The sequence below is a fragment of the Lepus europaeus genome, chromosome 21 (assembly GCF_033115175.1).
Source record: "Lepus europaeus isolate LE1 chromosome 21, mLepTim1.pri, whole genome shotgun sequence".
Taxonomy (NCBI): Eukaryota; Metazoa; Chordata; class Mammalia; order Lagomorpha; family Leporidae; genus Lepus; species Lepus europaeus.
The window spans coordinates 3,152,075-3,166,705 of NC_084847.1; the positions used below are offsets into that span (position 1 = coordinate 3,152,075).

General features: G+C 56.9%; 1 protein-coding gene across 5 annotated transcripts in view; it reads right to left on the reverse strand.

The window, feature by feature from the left end:
- The window catches only part of SRL (sarcalumenin), a 65,752-nt gene that overhangs the window by 33,109 nt on the left and 18,012 nt on the right, over positions 1-14,631 (reverse strand). For 3 of the 5 annotated variants that reach the window (XM_062179955.1, XM_062179954.1, XM_062179957.1), the window contains one exon: positions 13,953-14,083. The exons of 1 other annotated variant lie outside the window; for it this stretch is intronic. In XM_062179955.1, coding sequence (XP_062035939.1) covers positions 13,953-14,013 — 61 coding nt within the window. In that variant the 5' untranslated portion in view covers positions 14,014-14,083. Of the gene's footprint in view, positions 1-13,952; positions 14,084-14,518; positions 14,608-14,631 lie in introns of those variants that run through there. One more of the 5 variants, XM_062179956.1, reaches the window with a different exon arrangement.

Below are 14,631 nucleotides of genomic sequence, written 5' to 3' on the forward strand. Positions count from 1 at the left end.
AGTGCAGTGTCCCTTATCTGCGGGGACACCCCAAGAGGACTGTAGTGAGGCAGTGCAGTGTCCCTTATCTGTGAGGACACCCCAGTGGACTGTTGTGAGGCAGTGCAGTGTCCCCATCTCAGGGACACCCCCAGAGGACTGTAGTGAGGCAGTGCAGTGTCCCTTATCTGTGAGGACACCCCCAGAGGACTGTAGTGAGGCAGTGCAGTGTCCCTTATCTGTGGGGACACCCCCAGAGGACTGTAGTGAGGCAGTGCAGTGTCCCTTATCTGTGAGGACACCCCAGTGGACTGTAGTGAGGCAGTGCAGTGTCCCTTATCTGTGAGGACACCCCAGTGGACTGTAGTGAGGCAGTGCAGTGTCCCCATCTCAGGGACACCCCCAGAGGACTGTAGTGAGGCAGTGCAGTGTCCCTTATCTGTGAGGACACCCCCAGAGGACTGTAGTGAGGCAGTGCAGTGTCCCTTATCTGTGGGGACACCCCCAGAGGACTGTAGTGAGGCAGTGCAGTGTCCCTTATCTGTGAGGACACCCCAGTGGACTGTAGTGAGGCAGTGCAGTGTCCCTTATCTGTGAGGACACCCCCAGTGGACTGTTGTGAGGCCATGCAGTGTCCCTTATCTGTGAGGACACCCCAGAGGACTGTTGTGAGGCAGTGCAGTGTCCTTTATCTGTGGGTACACCCCAGTGGACTGTAGTGAGGTATTGCAGTGTCCCTTATCTGTGGGGACACCCCCAGAGGACTGTAGTGAGGCAGTGCAGTGTCCCTTATCTGTGGGGACATCCCCAGAGGACTGTTGTGAGGCAGTGCAGTGTCCCCATCTCGGGGACACCCCAGAGGACTGTAGTGAGGCAGTGCAGTGTCCCTTATCTGTGAGGACACCCCAGAGGACTGTTGTGAGGCAGTGCAGTGTCCTTTATCTGTGGGGACACCCCAGTGGACTGTAGTGAGGTAGTGCAGTGTCCCTTATCTGTGGGGACACCCCCAGAGGACTGTTGTGAGGCAGTGCAGTGTCCCTTATCTGTGAGGACACCCCCAGAGGACTGTAGTGAGGCAGTGCAGTGTCCCCATCTCGGGGACACCCCAGAGGACTGTTGTGAGGCAGTGCAGTGGCCCTTATCTGTGAGGACACCCCCAGAGGACTGTAGTGAGGCAGTGCAGTGTCCCTTATCTGTGAGGACACCCCAGTGTACTGTTGTGAGGCAGTGCAGTGTCCCCATCTCAGGGACACCCCCAGAGGACTGTTGTGAGGCAGTGCAGTGTCCCTTATCTGTGAGGACACCCCCAGAGGACTGTAGTGAGGCAGTGCAGTGTCCCTTATCTGTGAGGACACCCCCAGTGGACTGTTGTGAGGCAGTGCAGTGTCCTTTATCTGTGAGGACACCCCCAGAGGACTGTAGTGAGGCAGTGCAGTGTGCCCATCTCAGGGACACCCCCAGAGGACTGTAGTGAGGCAGTGCAGTGTCCCTTATCTGTGAGGACACCCCCAGAGGACTGTAGTGAGGTAGTGCAGTGTCCCTTATCTGTGGGGACACCCCCAGAGGACTGTAGTGAGGCAGTGCAGTGTCCCTTATCTGTGAGGACACCCCCAGTGGACTGTTGTGAGGCAGTGCAGTGTCCTTTATCTGTGAGGACACCCCCAGAGGACTGTAGTGAGGCAGTGCAGTGTCCCTTATCTGTGGGGACACCCCCAGTGGACTGTAGTGAGGCAGTGCAGTGTCCCCATCTCGGGGACACCCCCAGAGGACTGTTGTGAGGCCATGCAGTGTCCCTTATCTGCGAGGACACCCCCAGTGGACTGTTGTGAGGCAGTGCAGTGTCCCCATCTCGGGGACACCCCCAGAGGACTGTAGTGAGGCAGTGCAGTGTCCCTTATCTGTGAGGACACCCCAGAGGACTGTTGTGAGGCAGTGCAGTGTCCTTTATCTGTGGGGACACCCCAGTGGACTGTAGTGAGGTAGTGCAGTGTCCCTTATCTGTGGGGACACCCCCAGAGGACTGTTGTGAGGCCATGCAGTGTCCCTTATCTGCGAGGACACCCCCAGAGGACTGTAGTGAGGCAGTGCAGTGTCCCTTATCTGTGAGGACACCCCAGAGGACTGTTGTGAGGCAGTGCAGTGTCCTTTATCTGTGGGGACACCCCAGTGGACTGTAGTGAGGTAGTGCAGTGTCCCTTATCTGTGGGGACACCCCCAGAGGACTGTTGTGAGGCCATGCAGTGTCCCTTATCTGCGAGGACACCCCCAGAGGACTGTAGTGAGGCAGTGCAGTGTCCCTTATCTGTGAGGACACCCCAGAGGACTGTTGTGAGGCAGTGCAGTGTCCTTTATCTGTGGGGACACCCCAGTGGACTGTAGTGAGGTAGTGCAGTGTCCCTTATCTGTGGGGACACCCCCAGAGGACTGTTGTGAGGCAGTGCAGTGTCCCTTATCTGTGAGGACACCCCCAGAGGACTGTAGTGAGGCAGTGCAGTGTCCCCATCTCGGGGACACCCCAGAGGACTGTTGTGAGGCAGTGCAGTGTCCCTTATCTGTGAGGACACCCCCAGACGACTGTAGTGAGGCAGTGCAGTATCCTTTATCTGTGAGGACACCCCCAGAGGACTGTAGTGAGGCAGTGCAGTGTCCCTTATCTGTGAGGACACCCCCAGTGGACTGTTGTGAGGCAGTGCAGTGTCCCCATCTCAGGGACACCCCCAGTGGACTGTTGTGAGGCAGTGCAGTGTCCCTTATCTGTGAGGACACCCCCAGAGGACTGTAGTGAGGTAGTGCAGTGTCCCTTATCTGTGGGGACACCCCCAGAGGACTGTAGTGAGGCAGTGCAGTGTCCCTTATCTGTGAGGACACCCCCAGTGGACTGTTGTGAGGCAGTGCAGTGTCCTTTATCTGTGAGGACACCCCCAGTGGGCTGTAGTGAGGCAGTGCAGTGTCCCTTATCTGTGGGGACACCCCCAGTGGACTGTAGTGAGGCAGTGCAGTGTCCCCATCTCGGGGACACCCCCAGAGGACTGTAGTGAGGCCATGCAGTGTCCCTTATCTGCGAGGACACCCCCAGTGGACTCTTGTGAGGCAGTGCGGTGTCCGCATCTCGGGGACACCCCCAGAGGACTGTTGTAAGGCAGTGCAGTGTCCCTTATCTGTGAGGACACCCCCAGAGGACTGTTGTAAGGCAGTGCAGTGTCCCCATCTCGGGGACACCCCCAGAGGACTGTTGTGAGGCCATGCAGTGTCCCTTATCTGTGAGGACACCCCCAGAGGACTGTAGTGAGGCAGTGCAGTGTCCCTTATCTGTGGGGACAGCCCAGTGGACTGTTGTGAGGCAGTGCAGTGTCCCTTATCTGTGAGGACACCCCCAGAGGACTGTTGTGAGGCAGTGCAGTGTCCCCATCTCAGGGACACCCCCAGAGGACTGTTGTGAGGCAGTGCAGTGTCCCTTATCTGTGAGGACACCCCAGTGGACTGTTGTGAGGCAGTGCAGTGTCCCTTATCTGTGGGGACACCCCCAGAGGACTGTTGTGAGGCAGTGCAGTGTCCCTTATCTGTGAGGACACCCCAGTGGACTGTTGTGAGGCAGTGCAGTGTCCCTTATCTGTGGGGACACCCCAGTGGGCTGTAGTGAGGCAGTGCAGTGTCCCTTATCTGTGGGGACAGCCCCAGTGGACTGTAGTGAGGCAGTGCAGTGTCCCTTATCTGTGGGGACAGCCCCAGAGGACTGTTGAGAGGCAGTGCAGTGTCCCTTATCTGTGGGGACAGCCCAGTGGACTGTTGTGAGGCAGTGCAGTGTCCCTTATCTGTGGGGACACCCCCAGAGGACTGTAGTGAGGCAGTGCAGTGTCCCTTATCTGTGGGGACAGCTCAGTGGACTGTTGTGAGGCAGTGCAGTGTCCTTTATCTGTGGGGACAGCCCCAGAGGACTGTAGTGAGGCAGTGCAGTGTCCCTTATCTGTGAGGACACCCCCAGAGGACTGTTGTAAGGCAGTGCAGTGTCCCCATCTCGGGGACACCCCCAGAGGACTGTTGTAAGGCAGTGCAGTGTCCCCATCTCAGGGACACCCCCAGAGGACTGTTGTGAGGCAGTGCAGTGTCCCTTATCTGTGAGGACACCCCAGTGGACTGTTGTGAGGCAGTGCAGTGTCCCTTATCTGTGGGGACACCCCCAGAGGACTGTTGTGAGGCAGTGCAGTGTCCCTTATCTGTGAGGACACCCCAGTGGACTGTTGTGAGGCAGTGCAGTGTCCCTTATCTGTGAGGACACCCCAGTGGGCTGTAGTGAGGCAGTGCAGTGTCCCTTATCTGTGGGGACAGCCCCAGTGGACTGTAGTGAGGCAGTGCAGTGTCCCTTATCTGTGAGGACACCCCCAGAGGACTGTTGTGAGGCAGTGCAGTGTCCCTTATCTGTGAGGACACCCCCAGAGGACTGTTGTAAGGCAGTGCAGTGTCCCCATCTCGGGGACACCCCCAGAGGACTGTTGTGAGGCAGTGCAGTGTCCCCATCTCAGGGACACCCCCAGAGGACTGTTGTGAGGCAGTGCAGTGTCCCTTATCTGTGAGGACACCCCAGTGGACTGTTGTGAGGCAGTGCAGTGTCCCTTATCTGTGGGGACACCCCCAGAGGACTGTTGTGAGGCAGTGCAGTGTCCCTTATCTGTGAGGACACCCCAGTGGACTGTTGTGAGGCAGTGCAGTGTCCCTTATCTGTGGGGACACCCCAGTGGGCTGTAGTGAGGCAGTGCAGTGTCCCTTATCTGTGGGGACAGCCCCAGTGGACTGTAGTGAGGCAGTGCAGTGTCCCTTATCTGTGGGGACAGCCCCAGAGGACTGTTGTGAGGCAGTGCAGTGTCCCTTATCTGTGGGGACAGCCCAGTGGACTGTTGTGAGGCAGTGCAGTGTCCCTTATCTGTGGGGACACCCCCAGAGGACTGTAGTGAGGCAGTGCAGTGTCCCTTATCTGTGGGGACAGCTCAGTGGACTGTTGTGAGGCAGTGCAGTGTCCTTTATCTGTGGGGACAGCCCCAGAGGACTGTAGTGAGGCAGTGCAGTGTCCCTTATCTGTGAGGACACCCCCAGAGGACTGTTTAAGGCAGTGCAGTGTCCCCATCTCGGGGACACCCCCAGAGGACTGTTGTAAGGCAGTGCAGTGTCCCCATCTCAGGGACACCCCCAGAGGACTGTTGTGAGGCCATGCAGTGTCCCTTATCTGTGAGGACACCCCCAGAGGACTGTAGTGAGGCAGTGCAGTGTCCCTTATCTGTGGGGACACCCCCAGAGGACTGTAGTGAGGCAGTGCAGTGTCCCCATTTCAGGGACACCCCAGAGGACTGTTGTGAGGCAGTGCAGTGTCCCTTATCTGTGAGGACACCCCAGTGGACTGTTGTGAGGCAGTGCAGTGTCCCCATCTCGGGGACACCCCCAGAGGACTGTAGTGAGGCAGTGCAGTGTCCCCATCTCGGGGACATCCCCAGAGGACTGTAGTGAGGCAGTGCAGTGTCCCCATCTCAGGGACACCCCCAGAGGACTGTAGTGAGGCAGTGCAGTGTCCCTTATCTGTGAGGACACCCCCAGAGGACTGTTGTGAGGCAGTGCAGTGTCCCCATCTCGGGGACACCCCCAGAGGACTGTTGTGAGGCAGTGCAGTGTCCCCATCTCAGGGACACCCCCAGAGGACTGTAGTGAGGCAGTGCAGTGTCCCTTATCTGTGAGGACACCCCAGTGGACTGTTGTGAGGCAGTGCTGTGTCCCCATCTCAGGGACACCCCCAGAGGACTGTAGTGAGGCAGTGCAGTGTCCCTTATCTGTGAGGACACCCCAGTGTACTGTTGTGAGGCAGTGCAGTGTCCCCATCTCAGGGACACCCCCAGAGGACTGTTGTGAGGCAGTGCAGTGTCCCCATCTTGGGGACACCCCAGAGGACTGTTGTGAGGCCATGCAGTGTCCCTTTTCTGCGGGGACATCCCCAGTGGACTGTAGTGAGGCAGTGCAGTGTCCCCATCTTGGGGACACCCCAGAGGACTGTTGTGAGGCAGTGCAGTGTCCCTTATCTGTGGGGACACCCCCAGAGGACTGTAGTGAAGCAGTGCAGTGTCCCCATCTTGGGGACACCCCAGAGGACTGTTGTGAGGCCATGCAGTGTCCCTTATCTGCGGGGACACCCCCAGTGGACTGTAGTGAGGCAGTGCAGTGTCCCCATCTCTGGGACACCCCCAGAGGACTGTTGTGAGGCAGTGCAGAGTCCCCATCTTGGGGACACCCCAGAGGACTGTAGTGAGGCCATGCAGTGTCCCTTAGCTGTGAGGACACCCCCAGAGGACTGTTGTGAGGCAGTGCAGTGTCCCCATCTTGGGGACACCCCCAGTGGGCTGTAGTGAGGCAGTGCAGTGTCCCTTATCTGCAGGGACACCCCCAGTGGGCTGTAGTGACGCAGAAGTGTCCCTCATCTGTGAGGACACCCCAGTGGACTGTTACTGAGGCAGTGAAGTGTCCCCATCTGGAGAGCACCCCTAGTGGACTGTAGTGACACAGCAGTGTCCCTTATCTGTGAGGACACCCCAGTGGACTGCAGTGAGGCAGTGCAGTGGCCCTCATCTGTGGGGACATGCCCAGAGGATGCCTGACACAGCACACAAGATCAAACCCTGTATACACTAACTGTTAACATTATACACATACCTATGGTAAAGTTTAATTTTTAAACTAGGCACAGTAAAAGACTGACAACATAACTACGATCAATTAGAACAATTAGAACAATATACTCTAACAAAAGCTACGTAAAACTTATGAATGGTTTCTTTCTGGAGTTTTCCATTCAAAATTTTCAGACTGTGGTTGACTGCAGGTAACTAGAGCTATGAAAAGCAAAACTGCAGATAAGAAGGGCCAGCGTTGTGGCGTAGTGGGTAAAGCAGTCACCTGCAATGTCTGCAGCCCTGATGGGCACCGGTGTAGGTCCAGCTCTCTACTTCCAATCCATCTCCCAGCTAATGGCCTGGGAAAAGCAACAGAATATGGTCTGAGTGTTTGGGCCCCTCCCACCTAAGTGGGAAATGAAGATGGAATTCCTGGCTCTTGACTTCAGAATGGCCCAGCCCTGGCTGTTGCAGCCCTTTCTGGAGTGAATCTATGGACAGAAGATATTCTCTCTCTCTCTCTCTCTCTCCCTCTCTTTCTCTCTTCCTCTCTCTGTAACTCGTTTAAAATAATTAAATCTTGAAAGAAAAAAAAAAAAAAAGCCCTGCAGGCAAGGAGAGACCAATGTACAAGCAAATGATACAAAAGCACAGCCCCCTGGTCGCTCAGAGCTGAGCCCAGTGTTCATCCCTTCCTGCTCGGCGAGCTGGAACCCTGCCCCCTGCAAGACTGACCTTCCCAGCCATCCTCTGAGCTCCAACCAGAGCGTAGGCTGCTGGCAGGTTTAGTTCCTTTTTTTTTTTTTTTTTTTTTTTTTTTTTTCAATGCGAGTCATCTTCCTAAATAGAAGCTCAACTCCAGAGGCAGAGACACAGCCCATTCCTGCCTGCACCATGCAACCCGGCCAGGACCTTGCTGAGCTCACCAGGCCTCGTGCTGCACTTGTCAAATGCCCCACTTCTCTGAGCCCTGAGTGTGTGAAGCACCCAAGTCTGGGTCCTTGTTGCACCCTCCCTTTCTTTCTGATCATATCCTGTCCCTCACCCTAACACAGGTCCCTCCTGCTTTCCCTGGCCCAAGGGTGTGCTCCCCAAGGGAGACTGTACCCACATTTCTTCTGGACTCTGCGCTGAGTGCCTCCTCTGCCCAGGGCAGGCCACACAGCCTGCACTCACTAGGTGTCTAGAACACTTCGCACTGCAAGCAGTCAAGGGCTCGGGAGGTTGTGAAGAAGGGCTCTGGGAGGGGAGGGGAGGAGAAGAGCCCCTGGGATGTGGGGAGCCTGGCACCAATATCCCCCAGAGTGCTCCTGGGCCCCAGTACCTGCAGCTGGATGCAGTACCAGTGACCACACTTTCCCTTGCTCCCCACTGCATGACCTTAGCAAAGACAGGCTCCTGGCTCCTGCCATGGCCTCACAATGCCCTTGGAATCAGCCCCCAGGGTGGCCCTGGGCTACCTCCCCTCCCCTCCACACCACACCACACCAGAACCAGCACCAGCACCAGCACCAGCAAGGCCCTGGGCCATGAGAAATCAATGACTGATCTCCTAATAGCTGGGAACTTTAATTCTGATTAAATTAATTTCTGATTTTTTTTTTGGGTGGCTTTATAAATTGAATGATTCATTACATTCTGATTTAATTATATTAATTGAGTTTAATGTGTGATTACATTTAATTCTGATTTAATTCTGGTCTTTAAATTTCATTCTGTCACCCAAACTCCCAGCTCAGGACTGGCTGCTCTGGAGGCCTCTTCAGGGAGGAAGAGGGGGTGGCAGGTGTGTCCCTGGAGTGGGGGGGCACCTGGGACCTTGACTCTGAGGGCTGAGGCTGAAACCAGAGGGAACAGAACTTTCTGAACCCTAGAGAAGCAGGGCAGACCAGAGAATGCGCCTGGCTCCAGACCCCCTCCCACCCCGAGGCCCCACTGTGCCATCTGCCACCTTCGTCTCCTGCTGCCACACCAGGCTGGGGCTGAGCACGGGGGACTGGGACCTCTCCAGCATGGGGCAGTTCAGTTTGGCATCCCTGTGTTCTCCATGGCCATCATTCTCACTCACTCACCCTCGCAAGACCGGGCAGAGAATGCCCGACTCTACAACTTAGCCCCTCTGCCCTCAGAACCCCTGGACTATATTATATTGCCTCCACACTGTGATTCAGGGACTCTGAGTAAGACCTTGCTCACCGAGGAAATGAGCAATTCCTCTTCAGAGATGCATTTTTTGAGCTAAAATCCTTTGACTGCTTTATAACAAAGGATTTGTGAGAGAGCTGCTCTGAGCTCTTGAGCATCGGCCCTCCATTTGAACGAGTTTCAGAGCCTTTCCTGACGGAGCATCCTGGTGGCAGAGTGGAGGACGCAGTAGGATGCCGGCATAGAGCACTAACCTGGGATACGAACTGGGTGCAGCGTGGGGAAAGTAAAGGGAGATACCAAAACGCAATCCAGGAGCCAAACAGGGTGGATGCAGAGTCTGGGGCGGGGGCTTCTCCTGGTTCTAACACCTGCCTGAGAAGCCCAGAGAGGGCAGGGTTTGAGCAGAGGGGTGAGATAACACACGCCAGTCCACCAAGCAGCTCTTCTCCACTGTCCCCCTCATGTGAAGTGAGTCCCCCCACCCCTGGGCTGTGAGAAGTGTGCAGCCCTCCCAGGAGACCTGAGATGGGACTCCTGCCTCCAGTCACAAGCAAGAATGAGAACGAGGCCAGCTACTGTGTTACTCAGGCCACGTGCCCACTTGTGTCACCTGCACTTAACAAAACTAACACCGATGCAGCGAAAGGAGTGACTGACCCACTGCAAGCCTTTGGTGAATAAATATCACGGAGGGTGGAGCTAGGAGGGGAACTTCGCCCCCTGTTGTCTCCGGCCTCCTGGCCTGCGATGGCAGGTCCCACCACTCAGAGTGATGAAAACAAGGATGTACGCTGACTTCACCTCCAGCCTCCCTCTCCCTTTGCCTGATGTCACTCGGGAGTGGGCCTGGGGCTGCCAACACCACATGACTCAGGGCAACAGCCTCCCTTCCCCCTTACAGGGTCCCTGAGACAGCCGCTCCGCCCTCTGTGGCAGGACCCAGTGTGGGCTGGGGTCCCCCGCCTCAGTCCTGCCGGATGGTTTCCAAAAGCCCTCCACGCTTACCTGCTGCCCACAGAATAAAGCACTCCTCCTCCTCAGCCCAACTCGCAAGGCCTTCACACTTCAGCCCCAACCTCACCTTCCAAATCGGACCCTCACTGCCCCCACTTCTGTCTGCCCAGCCTCGCCCAAGCCAGACAAGGCGACCTCTCCCAGATCTCGCTGGAGCCCGTTCCTGTGACCTTGACTCTGCCCGTTCCCTGTATGTGGAATTCCATTCCTGTGTCTCCACATCTAAATCCTACTTTCCCCAAGGCCCAGATCAAATATTCTCCGCTCTTTTCTCCCTCTGCTGCCCCCACACTGGCCGCAAGGCCTCTCTAGATGCATTTGCTCACTCCAGGCAGACTCCCTACCTCCTCTGGGGCCCCTGCTGTTGTCTCTCTTACTCCCACAGACACAACCATGAGGAAGGAGGAGCCCCCTCCCCTACTGGGCTGCAAGCACAGCAGGGACAGAAGGCCTATCCGAATTCTCCTGGTGTCCCATCCGAAAAATCACAGGAACACAAGACAAACGGACTGAGCTCATGACTGACAAAATGCAACAAGGTATTTGAAGGGTCTTTGCAGCATATGCATGGCAGGGGCCACGCTGTGAAGGGGCCCAGATTTGGGTTTGGAGCAGGGAATGTGTCTGGGAAAGGGCCACACCAGAGTTCTCCATCCAGGCAGCTACAACCCCACCCATTTCCACTCTCATTCCAGCCAAGACAGACAGCACCTGCCCGATCCTTGGCCCCCGGGGCCCTGCCCAGCCCCCTGCTTGGAAGCTGTTGGCCTTGTCTGGACCTCCGTTGGGTCTAACTAGGCAAAAGCACTTGCAAGGGAGTGAAGAGAGCTGGATTCCAGCTCTGGCCTCCAGGAACTAGAGGTCTGACCTTCACTTTTTTTTTTTTTTTTTTTTTTTTTTTTTTTTTGATAGGCAGAGTTAGACAGTGAGAGAGAAACAGAGAGAGTTATAGGCAGTGAGAAAAGTCTTCCTTCCATTGGTTCACTCCCCCAACAGCCACCACGGCCGGCACTGTGCCAATCCGAAGCCAGGAGCCAGGTGCTTCCTCCTGGTCTCCCATGTGGGTGCAGGGACCCAAGCACTTGGGCCATCCTCCACTGCCCTCCTGGGCCACAGCAGAGAGCTGGACTGGAAGAAGAACAACTGGGACTAGAACCTGGGGTGCCGGCGCCACAGGCAGAGGATTAGCCTAGTAAGCCACAGTGCCGGCCTGACCTTCACTCTTAACACCCAGATATGGGCCAAAACCAGCACTTCCCAAACTGGCCCCACAGGCCACCAAGTAAGGCACTGTTTGGTGGTGGTGGTAGCTGCACCCACTTCGTATCCCAGGTTAGTGCTCCAGAGTTTCTGTGGGAAATCGGTACTAGATGGTCCCTATGGACTCACCCAGCTGTCCCAGACAGGAATCAGGGAACTGGCTGGAGATGCGGCTTTAAGGGACTGGAAAGACTTCTGGGGTCTGTGCTCTCAAGACCCCTGACCCACCACCTTCTCTGAGCAGCCTTCCCCATTGTGCATGGGAGCAGTGGGGCTGCCCTGCGAGGAAACAGGACACTGGCCTCCTTCTGGGAATGGTGGGGTGCGGGGAGAGGGTTCCTGAAAGTCAACCTTCACCCTCCTCTCTCATGGAGGGGAGGTCAGCCCTGGACTCTCAGACGGGCACCCCCAGTTGCATTCACCCTTGCATGGGAAGCAGGGTGGGTAGGCTGCAGCTGATTGGCAAGTCTGCATCCCAGGGCTGGCTGGGTGCACAGGAAGATGAAGTGGGAACACAGTCTCTAGTCTCTGTATCAGACAGCAGGAAGGACAACAGGAAGCAACGGTATCCCAAATGCAGACTTTAGCAACGAACACCAATGGCTTAAACCCAAAGCAATGCTTCCTTGGCACCCCCATCCTCTGGGGAGCCAGAGGACCAAGAGCATCACTCTACGCCCGGCAACCACAGCGGCTTCCCCTGAGCACCGGGTAACAGCCACCACAGGCAGTGTCTGTCGGGGAGAGGCAGGCGAGGGGAGGGAAAGAAACCCACGAGGATAAGGGTAGCACTGGCCTGGCATGGCTGTGGCTGACTCCCTCTGTTCTCCCTGCCTTGCCCTGGACAATGAAGTCCCAGATCCAACCACCTCCAGGGTCCTTCCCCTTGTCCTTCACAGGGCTCATCCCCAAGTGAGATTCGTCCAAAGGAAAGAACCCTACTAGGGACAAAGGACTGGGGGCGGGGGCACAGGTCGGGGGTGGAGACCAGGGAGGTGTCTGGTGACAGCCCGGCTGCTTCACACAGGTCATGGCATGGGCACTTGTGACTGATGGGAGGAGAAGGAGTGGCCTTGGTCTCATCACAGGGAGAAGCGGAGGCTGCAGAGTCCACCACCCTAGTCCAGAAGGACAGGAGCGCAGTATGGGAGAAGAAAAGAAAGCGCAGCTCTGCGGAAGCCCTCTCCAACTGGAAGCTGGGGGTAGAGAGAACAGCTGCTGCCCAGGCGAGGGGCAAGGCCTGGAGGGTGGTGAGGGTTCAGCAAGGGGTGGGAAGAGGAGTTCAGTGCAGAGACACTGCCTCCAAGAGCAGGTGGACTACCCAGGACAGCACAGCTGTGGGCAGGACGTCTTTACAGGGCGTGGGGAACAGCCCCTGTGGTTTGGAACCTCCCAGTGGGTACAGGAAGAAACCATCTTTGGGGTCTGCATTCTACAACATACAGGGCCATGATCAAATCCACAGCCCAGTAGTGGGGAGGGAGGGGGCTCCCACACTGAAGCACAGGCTGGGGTAGGCACAACAAGGTCAGGGAGCCACAAAGCACCTGCCAACCCCTCTCCCCATTGCAGAAGGGCCCAGCAAGGCCCATGGATAGGCCAGATGTCCAGTTGCCTCAGTGGCAGGAAACATAAAGGATGTCCCTAAAAGGCTAAAAATTCTTGGGACCTGCTGCGTGGAAGCCCAAATGAGGTGGCAGCTGGGACCAGCCTGCGGGGGAGGGGGTACAGGGGAGAGGGTGGCTGTGGCTCAGGATCCAATTACACTGCTGTTTCCATACTTAGCCACCTGACAGCCGCTTGGAATACTCACCACTCCAGCCTGCAGCCCCACAGGGCCCAAATTAACTCAAGGGCAGACAAGGGCAGGGCCCAGTAGCACATGCAGTGGCCAGAGCCCCCAACTCACATCCCTAGCCACCACAGAACAGCTTCTGCTCCTGCCCATCACCCCTCTCCTGGCTGGAACTACATCCTGGCAGCACCCCCTTCTCAAGAGACAAAACCTCCAAACAAGACAGACTGGGACTCTAGATCCACGTGCAAAGACTAAGGGCTGAGCCAGGTGACAAAGTGGGGAGCCCTTGATACCTAGGGGGATCCCCAGAGCACCTCCCCCAAGGGAAGCCAGCCCTAGGAGTCTTGCAAGAGAGGTGGCAAAGTGATCTAGTGTCCCCTCGACAGCCTATAAATAACCCCCATGCTGCAACCCAAGCCACCTCTGCTGCACAAAATGCTGAGATGTCAAAGGAGAGCCTGGGCAGGCAGAGCCGAGCCCCCTTTCTGACGAAAGCCCCACTCCTCACTCAGGCTCTGCTCCAAAATGGGCCCCACTCCTCAAGTCTGTGTCCAACTGTTTCCAGCCCAACCCCCAGCCCTACGCCCAACCGTACCCCAGAGACTCCAACTCTATCCCACCATGCACAAAATGATTTCCAACTTTGACCACCACATCCCTGCATCCTCAATTACTCAGACCCAGGTCTTCAGGTGGGGTGAGGCCCTCCGTCTCCCGTGGGGTGCGAAAGTCACCCACACGACCTGCAGCTCCAAGTGTGGGTTTGTCTGGTCTATCTCGGAGGCTCCTCTAGTCTTGACTTTTGGGGAACTCTTTACTGGCATCCGCCAGCCAGACTCTCCTCTCTCACCCCTGGTCCAGGCCTCAGGCCCACACACCTCTCTCCACTGCCTTTAGCCTCCCTAAAGCCCCCCAGCTGCCCTCCAGTTCTGCACACAGCTCTTCCTCCACGGCCCGGGGACAAGAGAAGGGTAAAAGCACCAGGATCAGCAAGGAGCAAAGCTGTGCCTTCAGGCTCACACTCCCCCCCACCCCACAGCAAACAGAAAACCTGGGGGGAGCACTGGGGGCACCATCTGGGCCTGCCTGTGCCGGGTTGGGCATACCTGCTTGTCCCGAGAGCAGGAGCGAGGCCACAAAGCAGCAGAACAGGAGCAGCGCCCTCATGGTGACTGCCAAGAGAACCCAGCTGCTCTTCGCCTCTATTTATACGGTGGGCGTGGGTGGCAGCAACAGGCTGGGGGGGCGGGAGAAGGGTCACACAGTCACTAGGGCAACTGGGCGGACGTGATGGGGAAGAAGCCCAGACCCCGACAGGCTGCACAGAGGCTTGGCTGCCGCTGTCGCAAACCCAGCTGCCAGGCCCCAGAAGGCAGGGCCCCGGTTGGATTGGCTCCCCCCACCTCCCAGCAGCTCTCGGATCACATGACCTGGAACACAGAGCAGGGTAGCAGAGATAAAGTGGGGCACCCCTGGGCTGAGGCCCAGGAGCTGGGAACCCGAGTCTTCCCAGACCTTGCACTATCTTGATCTAAAGTCTGGGGCAGGACAAGGATCGGGACAGGCCTCCGACTGACACAAGCTGCAGGTCAGATCAGAAGAGATCCTATTTGATAGTGACTGATAGGAAGCTTTGCCAATGGCCAGTTAAGGAAAACATGCGACATCTGACCTTTGAGGTGCAAGGCCGGGAGCTTAGGCTTCCAGGGGCTCTGCGGTGAGAGTGCTGAGCAGGGGGAAACCGGGGAGGCTGACAGGCACAGTGGCACTTGGGAAGTGAGGGAG